The sequence below is a fragment of the Oryctolagus cuniculus genome, chromosome 5, assembly GCF_964237555.1.
Source record: "Oryctolagus cuniculus chromosome 5, mOryCun1.1, whole genome shotgun sequence".
Lineage (NCBI taxonomy): Eukaryota > Metazoa > Chordata > Mammalia > Lagomorpha > Leporidae > Oryctolagus > Oryctolagus cuniculus.
The window spans coordinates 60275412-60292514 of NC_091436.1; the positions used below are offsets into that span (position 1 = coordinate 60275412).

At 39.0% G+C, this 17103-nt stretch overlaps 1 protein-coding gene across 8 annotated transcripts in view; it reads left to right on the forward strand.

The window, feature by feature from the left end:
* The window catches only part of REV3L (REV3 like, DNA directed polymerase zeta catalytic subunit), a 190476-nt gene that overhangs the window by 158172 nt on the left and 15201 nt on the right, over positions 1-17103 (forward strand). For 5 of the 8 annotated variants that reach the window (XM_051855405.2, XM_002714920.5, XM_070073697.1 and 2 more), the window contains 2 exons: positions 1162-1368; positions 8814-8923. In XM_051855405.2, the coding sequence (XP_051711365.1) occupies positions 1162-1368; positions 8814-8923 (317 nt within the window). Of the gene's footprint in view, positions 1-607; positions 735-1161; positions 1369-8813; positions 8924-17103 lie in introns of all 8 variants that reach the window. The other 3 variants (XR_011388582.1, XR_007923204.2, XR_011388583.1) reach the window with 2 other exon arrangements.

Sequence of the window (17103 nt, forward strand, 5' to 3'; positions counted from 1 at the left end):
GTTGGGTCTCTGCTACCTATGGGAGACCCAGATTAAGTTCCCATCTCCTGGCTTCAGCATGGCCCAGCCCCCACTGTTGTGGGCCTTTTGGGGTTGAACCGGTGAACAAGAGATAATATTTCTCCCTCTCTCCTCCACCCAAATAAACTAATAAATACTTTTTTTAAAAAAAGATTAGTGTTCACACCACATAAATTTCTGCATTTTTGTTTCCTTTTTTTTATATTACTTTTTAAAACATTGTGGCTGCTTCAAAGGGTACACCAAATGAATAGGGTTAGAATAAATATCTCCTTGTGTCCTTACTTCTCAGATTATCCTATTAAATCCCTTTAAAAGCATTTTTAAAACTTAAATGTACACTTTTATCTAATATATAAAGCTCAAGAGTGTAACTGTCCTGTACCTGAGGTTCTGAGTATATTCAATCTGACATGCATTACCTTGCACGTGTCTGTGAGTCATCATCAAAGTTAATACTATTTTGTGGTTTTCATTCCTACTGGAGTTCTCATAAATTCTCCCTAGTCTTGATTAATACAAATGATTTATATTTTTTTTTGGCATCAACAAATTTTATCACCTCACTATTCATCCCCTCTTCCAGATTGCTAATAAATATAGGCCGGAGGGGATGGCTTAGTGGTCTAAGCATCAGATTTGAAATACCTAGAGTCCCTGGAACTACAGGTTTGAATGTCAGCAGAGTCAACCCAGCTCATCATTCTTCCAAGGTAGATAAATCGAGTTCCATGCAGATTGCTGTGTGGGGTCATTAGGATGAGATTTTTAAAAACTGAGGTTGGTTATGAATGGTACAAGTCCCGTGTGTCTTTCTGAAAGAATGGGGGTTTTGATCAAAGTTGTGAACATTTCCCTCCAAACTTGTTGTACAGTCACATATGTACTAGTCAACATCCTCCTCCCTGGAGGTCTCTGAACTCACATAGTAGTGCTACATTAGATTTTTAGGCAAAAAATGCTCTTCAGAAGAAATAAAAAGTGATGATTTTGTATTGACCACTAGTCCTGTGGCTGTTCAGCTGTTAGCATATTTCAATTCATGATAGTTGGCCATTATTATACATTGTGTTTCCTTCTTAATTATATAAATCTATAATGTTTGAGGGATGCTGAACATTGTTTTCTCCTTTCTGATAGCCTTCAGTAAGAAAGGGCGTGCTGCCAAGAATGCTTGAAGAAATTTTGAAGACTAGGCTCATGGTGAAGCAATCAATGAAGGCTTACAAACAAGACAGAGCCCTATCACGAATGCTTAATGCACGTCAGCTAGGACTTAAGCTGATAGCAAATGTCACATACGGCTATACATCTGCAAACTTTTCTGGGAGAATGCCATGCATTGAGGTAAGTGACACCAATTTATAGTTTTTTCAAGTGAAACTATAGCAACATTAAATGGATGCCTGTTCATGAAATAAATTCAATTTTATTTTTATTTTTTATAGAAAGCTTTTATTTAATAAATATAAACTTCACAAGTACAACTTTTGGATTATAGCAGTTCTTCTCCCTGTACCTGCCCTCCCACCACCAAACTGTCCCACCTCCTACTCCCTCTGCCATCCCATTCTTCATTAATAATTATCTTTATATACAGAAGATCAACTCCATACTTAGTAAAGAAGAAATTCTATTTTATTTTGAAAATTTAGATGAAAGGGCTTCATTTACATGACCATGGATCAGTTTTCCTCAAACTGGGACTATAAACATATATATTCATTGGAATTTATGGGTTTTCTCTAGGAAACTCTGTGTCTATATCTCAATGATAATTCTAGAAATTAGCATATATATATTTCTGGATGCCACTTTTACAGCAGTATTCACAACAATTTTGATACTAAATAATTCCTTTTAATAGTTATATTGCTTTGAACAAGTATCAAAATAAAAATCACTGCATATTTACTAGTGTACCAGTGTGATTCAAAGTAAAACCTTTCTTTTGCAGTGATCAGTGACAATCAACATTTTATAAAATGAAAGCAATTTTAAATGTTTGACATAAATATAATATAGTATGAGGATAATATTATTTACTACTGGTTGAGAAAAGAACAGATGTAAACTTGTTATGTTGATGCTATTTTCGTGCCATATGCAAGCCAGAGGTCATTATGGTATACCATATTTTCAGTAGTTTGGTAGGAGAGAAGCAAGGTAAGGATGAAATAAACTGGACCCCAAAAGTCCATGCAAGGTAAACAGTGGCATATTCACATTGAGAACAGCAGAATGCTGTTTATAAGGACAAAACAATATTGTTAACTTGAATTTTTTGGTAAAATGATTTTGTTTGTGCTGCATTTATTTTTTGGTTTTGTAGTTATACTATAAAGGCTATAAGCTATAAGTTTGTGTCTGGTCTTTGTATATTTCTCTAGAACCAAAAAAGTATTTTTATATATTACAGAGTTTTATTACATTTGAAAAATAGTGATCTATATGACTTAGTAGAAAAAATGGATTTTATGTTGCTGACATAGAACCAAAATATCAAATCTTTTCTTAGGCCATTTCCACATACTCCTAATTTCTTCCCATTTTAAAATGGTTTCTTGGCCGGCACCAAGGCTCAATAAGCTAATCCTCCACCTAGTGGCGCCGGCACATCAGGTTCTAGTCCTGGTCGGGGCACCGGATTCTGTCCAGGTTGCCCCTCTTCCAGGCCAGCTCTCTGCTGTGGCCCAGGAAGGCAGTGGAGGATGGCCCAAGTGCTTGGGCCCTGCACCCTCATGGGAGACTAGGAGAAGCACCTGGCTCCTGCCTTCAGATCAGCGCGGTGCACCGGCCGCAGCGCGCTGGCTGTGGCAGCCATTGGTGGGTGAACCAAGGGCAAAAAGGAAGACCTTTCTCTCTGTCTCTCTCTCTCTCTCTCACTATCCACTCTGCCTGTCAAAAAAAAAAAAAAAAAAAAAAAAAGGTTTCTTAATGTATTTTGATAACAAAGCGATGTGAAATATCTCGGTATATTTTGTGCTACTATAACAGCATATTTGTACTGAGAAGTCCAAGAATGAAGGGCCACATCTTGCAAAGGCCTTGCTGCATCATCCCATGGCAAAAGGCAGAAGGGCAAGAGAACACACATGCAAGAGGAAAGAGGCCAAACTCATCCTCTTTGGAATTCACACCCATAATAACTAACCCATTCTCTCAATAATGATGTTAATCTGTTGATGAGGATATGACCCTTATGACCTAATCATCTCTTGAAATTCCCACCTCTTAACACTGGTGTGTTAGGTATAGTTTCCAACACTTGAATTTTGAAGGAAATATTCAAGCCATAGCAAGCAATACATATTTAAAAATACATAAATATGGAGCTGGTGTTGTGGCAATTAACCTGCCACTTGCAACACTAACATCCCATATAGGAGTACCCATTTGAAGCTCAGCTGTTCTACTTCTAATTCAGCTTCCTGCTAATGCATCTGAGAAGGAAGCCATTATGCCCAAGACGTGGGCCCCTGCCACCCATTTGGGAGACTTGGATAGAATTTCTGGATCTTGGCTTCAGCTTGGCTGTTGAGGTCATTTGAAGAGTAAACCAGTGGACAGAAGATCTCTTTCTGTCTCTCCCTTTCAGTTGCTCTGCCTTTCAAATAAATAAAAATAAATCTTAAAAAAAACATAAATATTATAACCTAGGAATTACTATAATTTGTGGGTAGAGGGTCTTGAACCAGCAGTGGAAATTTAGTAGTGTTCTGCCACTCCTACCTGGCATGGTGAAGTCTGACTGCCCAGCAACATGTCTCCTCAACGCTGGTTTTCTCAGATATCCTGAAGTTAATAATGCCTGTGAGTATGTGTTTGGCACATTGTCATATGCCAACTTCTCAACAGTAAAATGTTTTGTTAATTTCTATGTGAAATCATGAGTGGAAAAATGACTAACAGAAAGACTCTAATGAATAAGAAGTTAGAGCCAGTAGAATAAAAAGGGAAACTACCAGCCACATTTAAAAAGGGGAGTGGGAGGGGAGGACAGGGGAAATGAAGGAATTACTGACTGTGGTTATGTGCCTTCCTTCAGGGAACATACAATCAAAAATATTTGTCAGTGCAGTCATGATCACAAAAAATGCTAGATTGAAGCCAGCTAAGCCTCCACCTGTGGCACCAGCATCCCATATGAACGCCAGTTTGTATCTTGGCTGCTTCTCTTCCTATCCAGATCTCTCCTATGGCCTGGGAAAGCAGCCTAAGATGGCCCAAATGTTTGGGCCCCTGCACCCATATGGGAGACCTGGAAGAAGCTCCTGGCTTTGGATGGGCCCGGCTCTGGCTGTTGTGGCCATTCAGGGAGTGAACCACCGGATGGGAGATCTTTGTCTCTGTCCTTCTCTCTGTAACTCTCTCTCTCTCTCAAATATTAAATAAGTCTTTTTTTTTTTTTTATTTGACAGATAGAATTACAGACAGTGAGAGAGAGAAAGGTTTTCCTTCCATTGGTTCACTCCCCAAATGGCTGCAACGGACGGAGCTGCACCGATCAAAAGCCAGGAGCCAGGTGCTTCTTCCTGGTCTCCCATGCAGGTGCAGGGCCCAAGCACTTGGGCAATCCTCCACTGCTTTCCCATACCACAGCAGAGAGCTGGACTGGAAGAGGAGCAACTGGGACTAGAACTAGTGCCCATATGGGATGCCGGCGTCGCAGGCCAAGGATTAACCTAGTGAGCCATGGCACAGGCCCCAACAATCTTTAAAAAAAAAAAAGCTAGATCAGAGAATAACAGAAAACTTTGTAAGCAAGAATTTCTATAAGAAGAATAAAGAGAATGAATAATATAATTAATTGTTGTAGGTCAGAGGCTGGCACTGTGGCACAGCACCTGCAATGCCAGCATCTGTATGGCCACTGCTTTGAGTCCTGGCTGCTCCACTTCCCATGCAGCTCCCTGCTGATGTGCCTGGAAAAGCACTGGAGGATGGCCCAAGTTTTTGGGCCCCTGCCGCCCACATGGGAGACCCAGATGAAGCTCCTGGCTCCTGGCTCCTGGCTTCGGCATGGCCCAGTTATGGCCATTGCAGCCATTTGGGGAGTGAACCAGAGATGGAAAGCTTGCTCTGTCTCTCTCTCTAATTCTGCCTTTCAAATAAATAAATAAATATTTTGAAAAAAGAATTATTGCAGGTCAGTGTCATGATCTCAGATGATTATTATCATTGACTTATAATTTAAAATTTTCTGTGTTCACATTTTTCTCCTAATCTACTAACTTCATATTTATGATGGAGATATATGTGATATTTTTTCAACTGACTGAACATCATTTCTCCTTTTTATTTCTTTTCAGATAATTCATTTTTACTTGAAATGTTTTTCCTATTATGACTTTCCAGAGACCCAGCCATTGTCTAATTTGTGAAACCAATTATTTTTCTCTTTTTAAATCTTCTCTTAGCCCTGTAATTCAGTAATATTTTTCAAATTAGGAATCCGGTACAAAGTAGAAGAATCACTTTATTTATTTTTTAATAAATAGATTTTTTAAAGATTTATTTGTTTATTTGAAAGAGTTAGAGAAGGAGAGACAGGGAGATCTTTTATCCACTGGTTCATTCCCCATATGACCACAACAGCTAGGGCCGTGCCAGGCCAAAGCCAGGAGCAAGGAAGCCAGGAGCCTCTTCTGGGTCTCCTAGGTGGATGCAGGGGCCTAGGGACTTGGGCCACCCTCTGCTGCTTTCCCAAGCTAATTAGCAAGGAGCTGGATGGTAAGTGGAGCAGCCAGGACTTGAACTGGTGTCCATGTGGGATGCTGTCACTGCAGGCCGTGGCTTAACCTGTTCCACAGCATCAGCCCCAGAATCATTTAATTATCACTCCTTCCCTTTCCTCTAGTGCTGCCTAATCTTTCATGCTGGATGGTCTTCAAGGGCAGCTGCCACAGTTCTTACTCTTCCAGGTGTAATTTAAATGGGTCAGAGTAAGCACCATTAGACATATATTGAAGATCAGTATGTATATATGTGTTTTTATTTGAGGGCAGGCATTTGACATAGCAGTTTGGACATCACTTGGGATGCCAGCATCCCCTACTGGAGTGCCCGAGTTTAAGTCTTGGCTCCACTCCTGATTCTTGCTAATGCATACCCTAAGAGGTAGCAGTTGATGGCTCAAGTGCTTGGATCCTCCCACCCATGTGGTAGACCTCGACGGAGTCTGCTCCAGATGTTGAAGGCATTTGAGGATTGAACCAACAGATGAGAAGAATGCACTCGCTTGTGCTTGCATTCTCTCTTACACACCCCTCTTCAAGTAAGTTAAACAAAAACATTCTGAATAGATTTGTTTTAAAAAATATCTTTGACTTTGACACTAGGATGGCTCACCTGTCCAGCTATTTGCCCTCACATGTTCAAAAGTTGACTGTTTGAAAGTTGCTGCAGATGGCAGATTGAAGATTTTACTCAAACTTGAGTTTCAAGTAGATAATGAGATTTTTTAATGTATAATTCACATTCTCAAGGTTTTCTAATGTATTCAGATATCAACAGAATTCATGATCTTAATTTTTTTAAATATGTATTTATTTATTGGAAAGGCAGAATTAGTGAAAGAGCTATCTTCCATCCGCTGGTTTACTCCCCAAATGGCCAAAACGGCCAAAAGTGGGCCAATCCGAAGCAAGAAGCCAGGAGCTTCTTCCAGGTCTGCCAAGTGGGGGGAGGGGCCCAAGCACTTGGGCCATCTTCTACTGCTTTTCTGGGCACATTAGCAGGGAGCTGGATTGGAAATGGAACAGCCAGAACTTGAACCAGTACCCACCCATATGGGATGCCGGCACTGCAGATGCTGGCTTTACCCACTATGCTACAACACTGGCCCCTATGATTGTAATTTAAAGCCTAAATTAAGTTTCTGCTACCAGTTTTCTTATTCCTTTATTTATATGTGTAATATTTGTAGTGCTACATTAAACAGCCTTTTATTTTTAAAATTTTATTACTTTCATATCAGAAGCAGAGAGATAGACAAAAAGAGCTACCATCTGCTGGTTCACTCCCCTTAAATGTCTGCAATAGCCAGGGCTGGACCGGGACTACAGTTCAGGTTTCCTATATGAGTGGCAAGAACCTAGTTACTTGAACCATAATCACTGCCTCCCTGGGTCTGCATTAGCATAAAACTGGACTTGGAAGATGGTAATTGAACGCAGGCACTCCAATATGGGATGTGAGCATTAAATCGCTAGGCTAAACACCTGCTCCCAGCTTTTTAAATAATATTCAATTCCACATTAGTTCAGGTAATTCAGATATTATAATAAAGGGGAAAGGATCATTATTACTACTGTTTGCCTCTTCACACAAAAAAGATAAAACACACATTTCTTTCTTTAAAATTGCAAAAGGAATTCTCCCTTTATGTTGAATGTCAGTTTTTCTTAACTCTTAGCTTTGAGTTTAATAAATGAAATACCAATGCTATACAACCTCTTTCATTAACTGTAAAATTTGATGAGCATGCTTCTCATATTTGTTTGTTAGCTTCTGCCATGATCATTGTTAAAATTCACTAAACATTGGGGCTGGCTCTGTGGCGCAGTGGGTTAACAACTGGGCCTGAGGTGCCGGCATCCCATGTGGGTGCTGGTTCAAGACCTGGCTGTTCCACTCCCGATCCAGCTCTCTGCTGTGGCCTGGGAGGGCAGCAGAGGATAGCCCAAGTCCTTGGGACCCTGCACCTGCGTGGGAGACCCAGAGAAGGCTCCTGGCTCCTGGCTTCAGATCCATGCAGCTTTGGCCTTTGCAGCCAATTGGGGAGTGAGCCATCGGATGGAGGACCCTCTGCCTCTGCCTCTGCCTCTGCCTCTGCCTCTGCCTCTGCCTCTCCCTCCCCCTCCCCTCCCTCTCCCTCTCCCTTCCCCTCTCCCTTCCCCTCCCCCTCCCCCTCCCCCTCCCCGTCCCCCTCTCCCTCCCCGTCCCCCTCTGCCTCTGCCTCTGCCTCTGCCTCTGCCTCTGCCTCTGCCTCTGCCTCTCCCTCTCCCTCTCCCTCTCCCTCTCCCTCTCCTCTACTGTGTGGCTCTGATTTTCAAATAAATGAATAAATCTTTTTTAAAAAATTCACTAAACATCAATAAAAAAAACTGTTGATAGATATATAACTAACTACTTGATTTAAATTGAGCATGTATATTTTTCCTTGTTCAGCATTAACTTTAATGATATTCAAAAACATGTACACTCTAAAAATTTTGAGATACACATATACATACTTGTGCACACACAGTAATTTCCTGCCAAATTGATTATAAAAACATCCTTGAATAAGCAAAACTTATTCTTCCAAGAATCAGATTTAGCTGTGTGTCTTCTAAAATTACAATCCATTGTACTTAGTAGGTGAAATAAAAAAAGAAGTCTGTATGTTGATTCGTTCTTTCTTTTAAATTCTTCATCTGATCTTATGGAAAAAATGATTATATTGATGGGTATTTTTATTTTTTACATTCTTTTCTCATTTCTCAAAACATTTAGTAATTAAATATTACTGTGGTACTTCAGAAAGTTCATGGAAAAACAGCATTTAGAGATAAGTTCTAGTGCAAAAAGTTTTGAAATCCAGGCATGCTTTCTTTATGATATGCATTTCCATGAGCTTTTTTGACACCCCCCCCCCCCCGAAATGGGTGGATTTCAAAAATTTTGCACCAAAATAACCTTATGTCTTAATTCCATTTTCCCTGGACTCTTTGAAACATCATCTTCTATGTTATGGACTTAAATTGAGTTGTGTGAAGAAATATTTTCCAATGTGTCTGTTCCAACAGGTTGGTGATAGTATCGTCCACAAAGCCAGAGAGACTTTGGAACGAGCTATTAAACTGGTGAATGATACCAAGAAATGGGGTGCTAGGGTTGTGTATGGAGATACCGACAGGTAATGGATTTTTGGGTTATATTTGTCTTTTTTACATCTCTTCAAATCTTCATTATTTGAAGTGGTTTAAGGGCAGTTTTTTCTAAAACTTAGAGTACTACCTAAGTCTTTTTCCAGTCCATACGATCTCATGATCAGAGTTAACACAGGTTCTGATTTATCAGATATTGCCTTAAGAAACAGAAAAAGTAGCTGTACTGAGCCACAGACCAAAGATTTCCTGGAATCCCCCTAGGTGGCTCTGCAAAGAAAATACACACAGGACTCTAGTCTGTTTAAAGAAATGGTTTTTAACATCAGTAATTAAACATTGTTGCAGCTCTGTGACTTTGAATGTGTATCTTAAACTATTTTTAAAGGACAGTTGACAAAGATATGGTTAGCTTTTCATTAGGCCCAAAAATGTGTCGCCCTTCTTATAAGAGAAGTGCACGGAAGCAAATACAGTTTTTCATTTGATTTACAGAAGGTTGACAGACCTCCTCAAGCCCATCTTTATGTCCTGGCAAAGAACAGGACTGGACTGCCTTTGAATCCTGAATTAATAATCCAACTTGCTTTTTTCCTTCTTTCCTTGCTTGCTGTTTTTCAGGACAGTTAGTTACATAACATCTTATTTATATGCTTCTTAAAATTCTTCTAGAGTAGGTATCATGAAAATTCCTTGGAGTCTGAAATTTTTTTTCATATTGAGGGCTGTCACAGTGTGATCCTGCTAAAAGCACTTGCCTCAGGACCTCTGTTAACTTCATAGTCCAACAGAGCAACAGAAGAAAATTCTTCTGATTGTTAAAAATAGCTTGTAAATGGGGCCAGTGCTGTGGCACAGTGGGTTAAAGCCCTGGCCTGAAGCGCCAGCATCCCATATGGGTGCCATTTCTAGTCCCAGCTGCTCCTCTTCCCATCCAGCTCTCTGCTATGATCTTAGAAAGCAGTAGAGGATGGCCCAAGTGCTTGGGCACCTGCACCCAGGTGGGAGACCCAGAAGAAACTCCAGGTTCCAGATTGGCACAGCTCCGTCTGTTGCGGCCAACTGGGGAGTGAACCAGTGGATGGAAGACCTCTCTTTCTGTCTCTGCCTCTCTCTGTAACTCTTTCAAATAAATAAAATAAATCTTTAAGAAAAAATTATACTATTTGAGTAGATACTGAATAAAGTATCTAAAAATGATAAATACCTTTTAAAAATAGCTTGTAAATAATAAATAGCTTATTAGTCTTTGAGCAGCATTTAATCTTTTCTTAAAAATATATGTATAATCAGCATAATTATATTAATGCTGAATGAGACTTTCGCTGCTTGCGGTGGCTGTTTCATTACCAGCAGGTGAGAATGGTTTCAAATTATCCAGGTCTTAATTATCCATATTCCCTATTGTTTATCATCAAACACCACTCCTTAGTTTGACTTTGGGTATTTCAGTGCTTTGTAAAATGACTTCTGGGTACCTGTGTAAAGCATAATTCTACAGCTTGTTAGCAGAACTCACTAAATATTTAGAGAAGTTAAACATTTAAACTGTTGAGTTTAATGCAGGGTCTGTATATGTCAGATGTTAACAACACAGAAGTTACCATGAATCTGTAGTTATGTTGTTTACTCTTTAAGATCTGTAAGGATTAAATCAAACCCAGAGACCAAATGTCAGAACTAGAACTTTGGTATTACTTAGACCAGCATTTTCCATACTCTTGGGAAAACCTTAGAAAGCCTTAGAATGTGCCTCAGGTGATGCTTAAGAACTAAAATTAGTCTAAGATCACCCAGCTGGTTAGTAATGGAGCCATAAGTTGGTGTTCAGCGTTTTGATTCCTAGCTAGTACTTTAACTGTATATCAGACTTCGTAGGTGTTTTATGATTCCAGGCAAGGAAATTTATTTGCAGTTTCATCAGTTCTTTTGGTCGCCATTCACTACCTGATCCATTCAACAAATTCTTATTGAAGTTTGTATGAAGACAATTCAGTGTAGCAGTGCATTCTCAACATTAACAGGATCACCTAGCAGAGTACAAATAAGTTCAAGGAGGCAAAATAATCTCAGTATGATAGTTGTTGGTCTTGCAGAACTTAACCCTACCCAACAGTATTTTATTTCCTACTAATTACTTTCTCTTGTTAAATTTCATTTTTTTTAGCTTTTATTTAATGAATATAAATTTCCAAAGTACAGAATATGGATTACAATGGCTTCCCCCCCATAACGTCCCTCCCACCCACAACCCTTCCCTTTCCTACTCCCTCTCCCCTTCCATTCACATCAATTCATTTTCGTTTCTCTTTATATACAGAAGATCAGTTTAGCATATGTTAAGTAAAGATTTCAACAGTTTGCTCCCACACAGAAACATAAAATGAAAAATACTGTTTGAGTACTAGTTATAGCATTAAATCTCAATGTACAGCACATTAAGGACAGAGATCCTACATGAGGAGTAAGTGCACAGACACTCCTGTTGTTGACTTAATAAATTGACACTCTTGTTTATGGCATCAGTAATCACCCTAGGCTCTTGTCATGAGCTGCCAAGGCTATGGAAGCCCCCTGAGTTCACTGACTCTGATAATTTTTAGACAAGGCCATGGTCAAAGTGGAAGTTCTTTCCTCCCTTCAGAGAAAGGTACCTCCTTCTTTGATGACCTGTTCTTTTCACTGAGATCTCATTCGCGGAGATCTTTCATTTAGGTTTTTTTATTTTTTTTCCAGAGTGTCTTGGCTTTCCATGCCTGAAATACTCTCATGGGCTTTAAAGCCGGATCCGCATGCCTTAAGGGCTGATTCTGAGGCCAGAGTGCTGTTTAGGACATCTGCCATTCTATGGGTCTGCTGTGTATCTCACTTCCCATGTTGGATCATTCTCTCCCTTTTTGATTCTATCAGCTAGTATTTGCAGACACTATTCTTGTTTATGTGATCCCTTTGGTTCTTAGTCCTATCATTATGATCAATTGTAAACAGAAATTGATCACTGGGACTAGTGAGATGGCATTGGTACATGCCACCTTGATGGGATTGAATTGGAATCCCCTGGTATGTTTCTAACTCTACCGTTTGAGGTAAGTCAGCTTGAGCATGTCCTGAATTGCACATCTCTTCCCTCTCTTATTCCCACTCTTATATTTAACAGTGATCACTTTTCAGTTAAGTTTCAGCACTTAAGAAGAATTGTGTATTGATTACAGTAAACAGTCAGGAAAGTGAAGAGACAACCAACAGAATGGGAAAATATATTTGCAAACTATGCAACTGATAAAGGGTTGATAACCAGAATCTACAAAGAAATCAAGAAACTCCACAACATCAAAATAAAAAACCCACTTAAGAGATGGGACAAGGACCTCAATAGACATTTTTCAAAAGAGGAAATCCAAATGGCCAACAGACACATGAAAAAATGTTCAAGATCACTAGCAATCAGGGAAATGCAAATCAAAACCACAATGAGGTTTCACCTCACCCCAGTTAGAATGGCTCACATTCAGAAATCTACCAACAACAGATTCCCACTGTTGGTGGGAATGCAAACTGGTTAAGCCACTATGGAAGTCAGTTTGGAGATTCCTCAGAAACCTGAATATAACCCTACCATTCAACCCAGCCATCCCACTACTTGGAATTTACCCAAAGGAAATGAAATTGGCAAACAAAAAAGCTGTCTGCACATTAATGTTTATTGCAGCTCAATTCACAAGAGCTAAGACCTGGAACCAACCCAAATGCCCATCAACAGTAGACTGGATAAAGAAATTATGGGACATGTACTCTATAGAATACTATACAGCAGTCAAAAACAACGAAACCCGGTCATTTGCAACAAGATGGAGGAATCTGGAAAACATCATGCTGAGTGAATTAAGCCAATCCCAAAGGGACAAATATCATATGTTCTGCCTGATCGGCAACAACTAACTGAGCACCAAAGGGGAAACTTGTTGAAATGAAATTGACACTATGAGAAACAGTGACTTGACAGGCCCTTGTCCTGACGGTTGATGTACAATGTAATACTTTATCCATTTTAGTATTTTTTTTTTTGTTCTAGTACTATTGGTTGAACTCTGTAATTAACACACAATTATTCTTAGGTGTTTAAATTTTAACTGAAAAGTGATCCCTGTTAGGAATTTGGAAAACATTATGCTGAGTGAAATAAGCCAATCCCAAAGGGACAAATACCACTTATTCTCCTTGATAGGTGACAACTAACTGAGCACCAAAAAGGAAACCTGTTAAAGTGAAATGAACACTATGAGAAACGGTGACTTGATCAGCCCTCACCCTGACTGTTGATGAGCAACTTGATATGTTATCCCTCTTAGTATTTTTGTTTGTTTGTTCTACTTAAAAAATTTCATTTTTTTCCCCTTAGGAAGGTAATAGTGATAAAAGGTTGAGAAACCCTGCTCTAGAAATAATAGGTAATGTTTGGTTGAGTGAAAGTTTTCAACTGAGAGTTGAGATTTGGATTATCTTTCTAGATGATTTTATGGCTATTAATTAAGTCATTTAGCTTCTCCAGGGTTCAGCTGCCTCATCATCAGAATTAAGGAAATCTGATGGATGGCCATGATGAATGACCATTGCTTCCTACCAATTTTAGTAACAGAGGTTTAATGCATCTTGGTATCTAGCTAACGGAGATCAGTTACCAAAGCATGAAGGGTATTTTTCTCCTAAAGCTCTTACCATCCATTTAGAAAGTGTAACAAGTTAAGTACCTTGTGTTTAATCAGTTTTCCAACAATTACATAATTGATTGTCCAACAATTATTTCATATAACAGTAGTTCTCATATTTATCCCACCATAGTGGATAAATAAATATAGAATATATAATGTAAATAAATATAAATAAAATCTTTTTAAAAATTTTTAAAAAAGAAGTGGAGCAGCCGGGAGTCAAACCGGCACCAATATGGGATGCCAGCACTGCAGGAAGTGGCTTTACTTGCTGTGCCACAGCATCTTCCCCTTCAGTGACTCACTGAACTTCTGTTTTGAAAATCATTACTATAAAAGTGTACTTGAACTTCTTCACCCAAAGATGAATGTTATTTAGTAAATTAAAAGGACCAGTGACAGAGAAATAGAAATTCATTTTTATTTATTTATTTGAGAGGTAGAGTTACAAAGAGAGGGAGAGACTGAGACAAAAGTCTTCTATCCACTGGCTTAATCCCCAAATGGCCACAACAGCCAGAGCTGGGCCAATCCAAAGCCAGGAGCTTCTTTTGGTTTCCAACATGGGTGCAGGGGCTCGTGCACTTGGGCCATCTTCTACTGCTTTCCTGGGCCATAGCAGAGAGCTGAAGAGATCAGAAGAGCAGCCAGGATACAAACTGGCACTCATATGGGATGCCATCACTGCAGGTGGAGGCTTAACCTACTATGCCATAGTGCCAACCCTTAGAAATTCATTTCAAAACAGTCTTTCTTTTTGTAGGCTGGTCACCTCTATTCTTTACAGTGACCAAAAACTTCTCTGGCACTGTGGTGCAATGGGTTAAGCTACTGTCTGCAGTACCAGCATCCTATATGGACACCAGTTCAAGTCTAGCTGCTCCATTTCTGATCCAGCTCCATGCTGATGTGCCTGGAAGGCAGTGGATGATGACCCAAGTGCTTGGGCCCCTGCACCCACATGGGAGACCCAGAGGAAGCTCCTGGCTCCTGGCTTCGGCCTGGCCCAGCCCCTGCTGTTGCAGCCATTTGGGGAATGAGCCAGCAGATGGAGGATCTCTGTCTCTCCCTTTCTATAATTCTGGCTTTCAAATAAATAAATAAAACTTAAAAAGTAACCTATAATAATATACAATAGGACCTTGTGTTGAGCTTTATTTTTTTTTTAAACTTTTATTTAATGCATATAAATTTCCAAAGTACGACTTATGGATTACAATGGCTTTCCCCCCATACCGTCCCTCCCACCCACAACCCTCCCCTTTCCCACTCCCTCTCCCCTTCCATTCACATCAAGATTCATTTTCGATTATCTTAATATACAGAAGATCAGCTTAGTATACATTAAGTATGGATTTCAACAGTTTGCTCCCACACAGAAACATAAAGTGAAAAATAATAGATGATTTTTTTTAAATGATGATGAAATCAGAGCAGACCTATTGTCATGTTTAATCCCAGTGAGAGTGAGCTTTAGATCACAATAGAATGAATTATTATGAAATAGTAAAGGGGAACTTTGGGGTGTCATGAAGATGTTCTGTCTTGATTCTGGTTGTAGTTACACAAGTGTATACACCTGCAGGGTTGCCATAATGAAATATCACAGACTCGGTGGCTTAAACAACTGAAATTTTATTTTCTCACAGAGACGTTAATAGTCCAAGATTAAGGTGTTGGCAGGTTTGATTTCTCTTAAAGCCTTTCTCCTTGGCTCACAGATGGCTTCCATCTCACTGTGTCTTCCCATGGTCTTGCCTCTGCACAGGTATCCCTGGTACTTCTGTATATCCAAGCTTCATCTTTGAAGGACAGCAGTCAGATTAGATTAAGGCATGCTCTTACCAGCTTGTTTTAACTTGATCATCTCTGAATAATCTATTCCAAATCCAGTCACATTCTGAAATATTTGGTATTAGAACCTCAATATATGAATTTTAGGGGAATACAGTTCAGTCTATAACAAGTGTATACGTTTGTCAAAATTCGTGGAACTGTACATTTCTAATGTGTTCATTTTGTTATATGCTAAATATACCTCACTAGAGGTGATTTTTATTAAATAACCATTCAAAAGGAAATTCCATAATTTTTTTTAGTTTGTTTATTTATTTGAGAGGTAGAGTTACAGACAGTGAGAGGGGAGACAGAAAGAAAGGTCTCCCATCCGTTGGTTCACTTCCCAAATGGCCACAATGGCTGGAGCTGTGCCGGAGCCAGGAGCTTCTTCTGGGTCTCCCACGTGGGTGCAGGGGCCCAAGGACTTTAGCCATCTTGTACTGCTTTCCCAGGCCACAGCAGAGAGCTGAATGGGAAGAGGAGCAGCTGGGACTAGAACCAGTGCCCATATGGGGTGCCGGTGCCACAGGCAGATGATTAACCTACTGCACCACAGCACCAGCCCCCCATAATTATTTTTTAAAAAATAAGACTGTATTGGTTTAATGGAGCATGAGGTAGAACTAAAAAAGAAATACAAAAAGTGACCCAGATCATAGCCTTAGATGGAAGATAGAGTTAGCTGTCAAAGGCCCTTTTTTTCTGCCTTTGTGATTATAAAACTGATTTAGACAGTTTTTATTTTAAAGACCTTTTAGTTAAAAAAACCCAATAAAGTTTTTATTTTAAAGACCTTCAGTAAAATTGAATGAATTACTCCTTTTTAAAAAAACTTTTCATATTAGTCTCTACCATTAACTCTACAGTATTGGCAAAAAAATTTTTTTCCAGAGCAGACATCCAAATGGGATATTTTTCAAGGTCCTATAAAAATTTTTTTTAAGAAATATGAGATTGGTTTATATGGCTACACATAAGAATCTTAAAGCCATGTTTCAAGATGGAATCTCGAATATATTTAATAGGCATTATTTCTTTGGTGCTTGGATTGAAGTATATACTAAAATGTAAGCTTAACTAGATTTGGTGTTACAAAAATATACCTAATACTTTTGTTTCACCAGTTATTTCTGAGCATTTTTTGTGTTGATATTTTTTATGCATATCAGAAATCCTCACCTCTTTACCTGCACACACTGCTAGTGGGATTGCACATCAGAAGGATTCTGGAATTCAACTTGATGCTATCTTTCCAAAAACATTTTTACCGTATACCATTTGTCCAGAGATTTCACTTCTAGGAATTTGTTCTAAGGATATAATCAGAAGTGTGCCACATAATTATTTTAAATGAGATGTTAGGGAAGAAAAGAGTAAAACACCTGTAATATATACCCATATATGTTGAAACATAGTATAATTGTACATATAAAAGAATTAAGTTATATGGGGAAATGTTCAATATACACCATTTAATGGGAAAAGATTTGCAGAGACACATATTTGTAGTGTTTTTTTCTCAATGGTAGGATTACAAATGGCTATTTTCTTCTTTGTGCCTTTTTGTGTTTTGTAACTATTCTTCAGTGAACGTGTGTTTGCAAAAATGTGCTTTTTTAAAAGTTGAATTGTTCTGGAAAGAAATTTTTTCCCATAACACA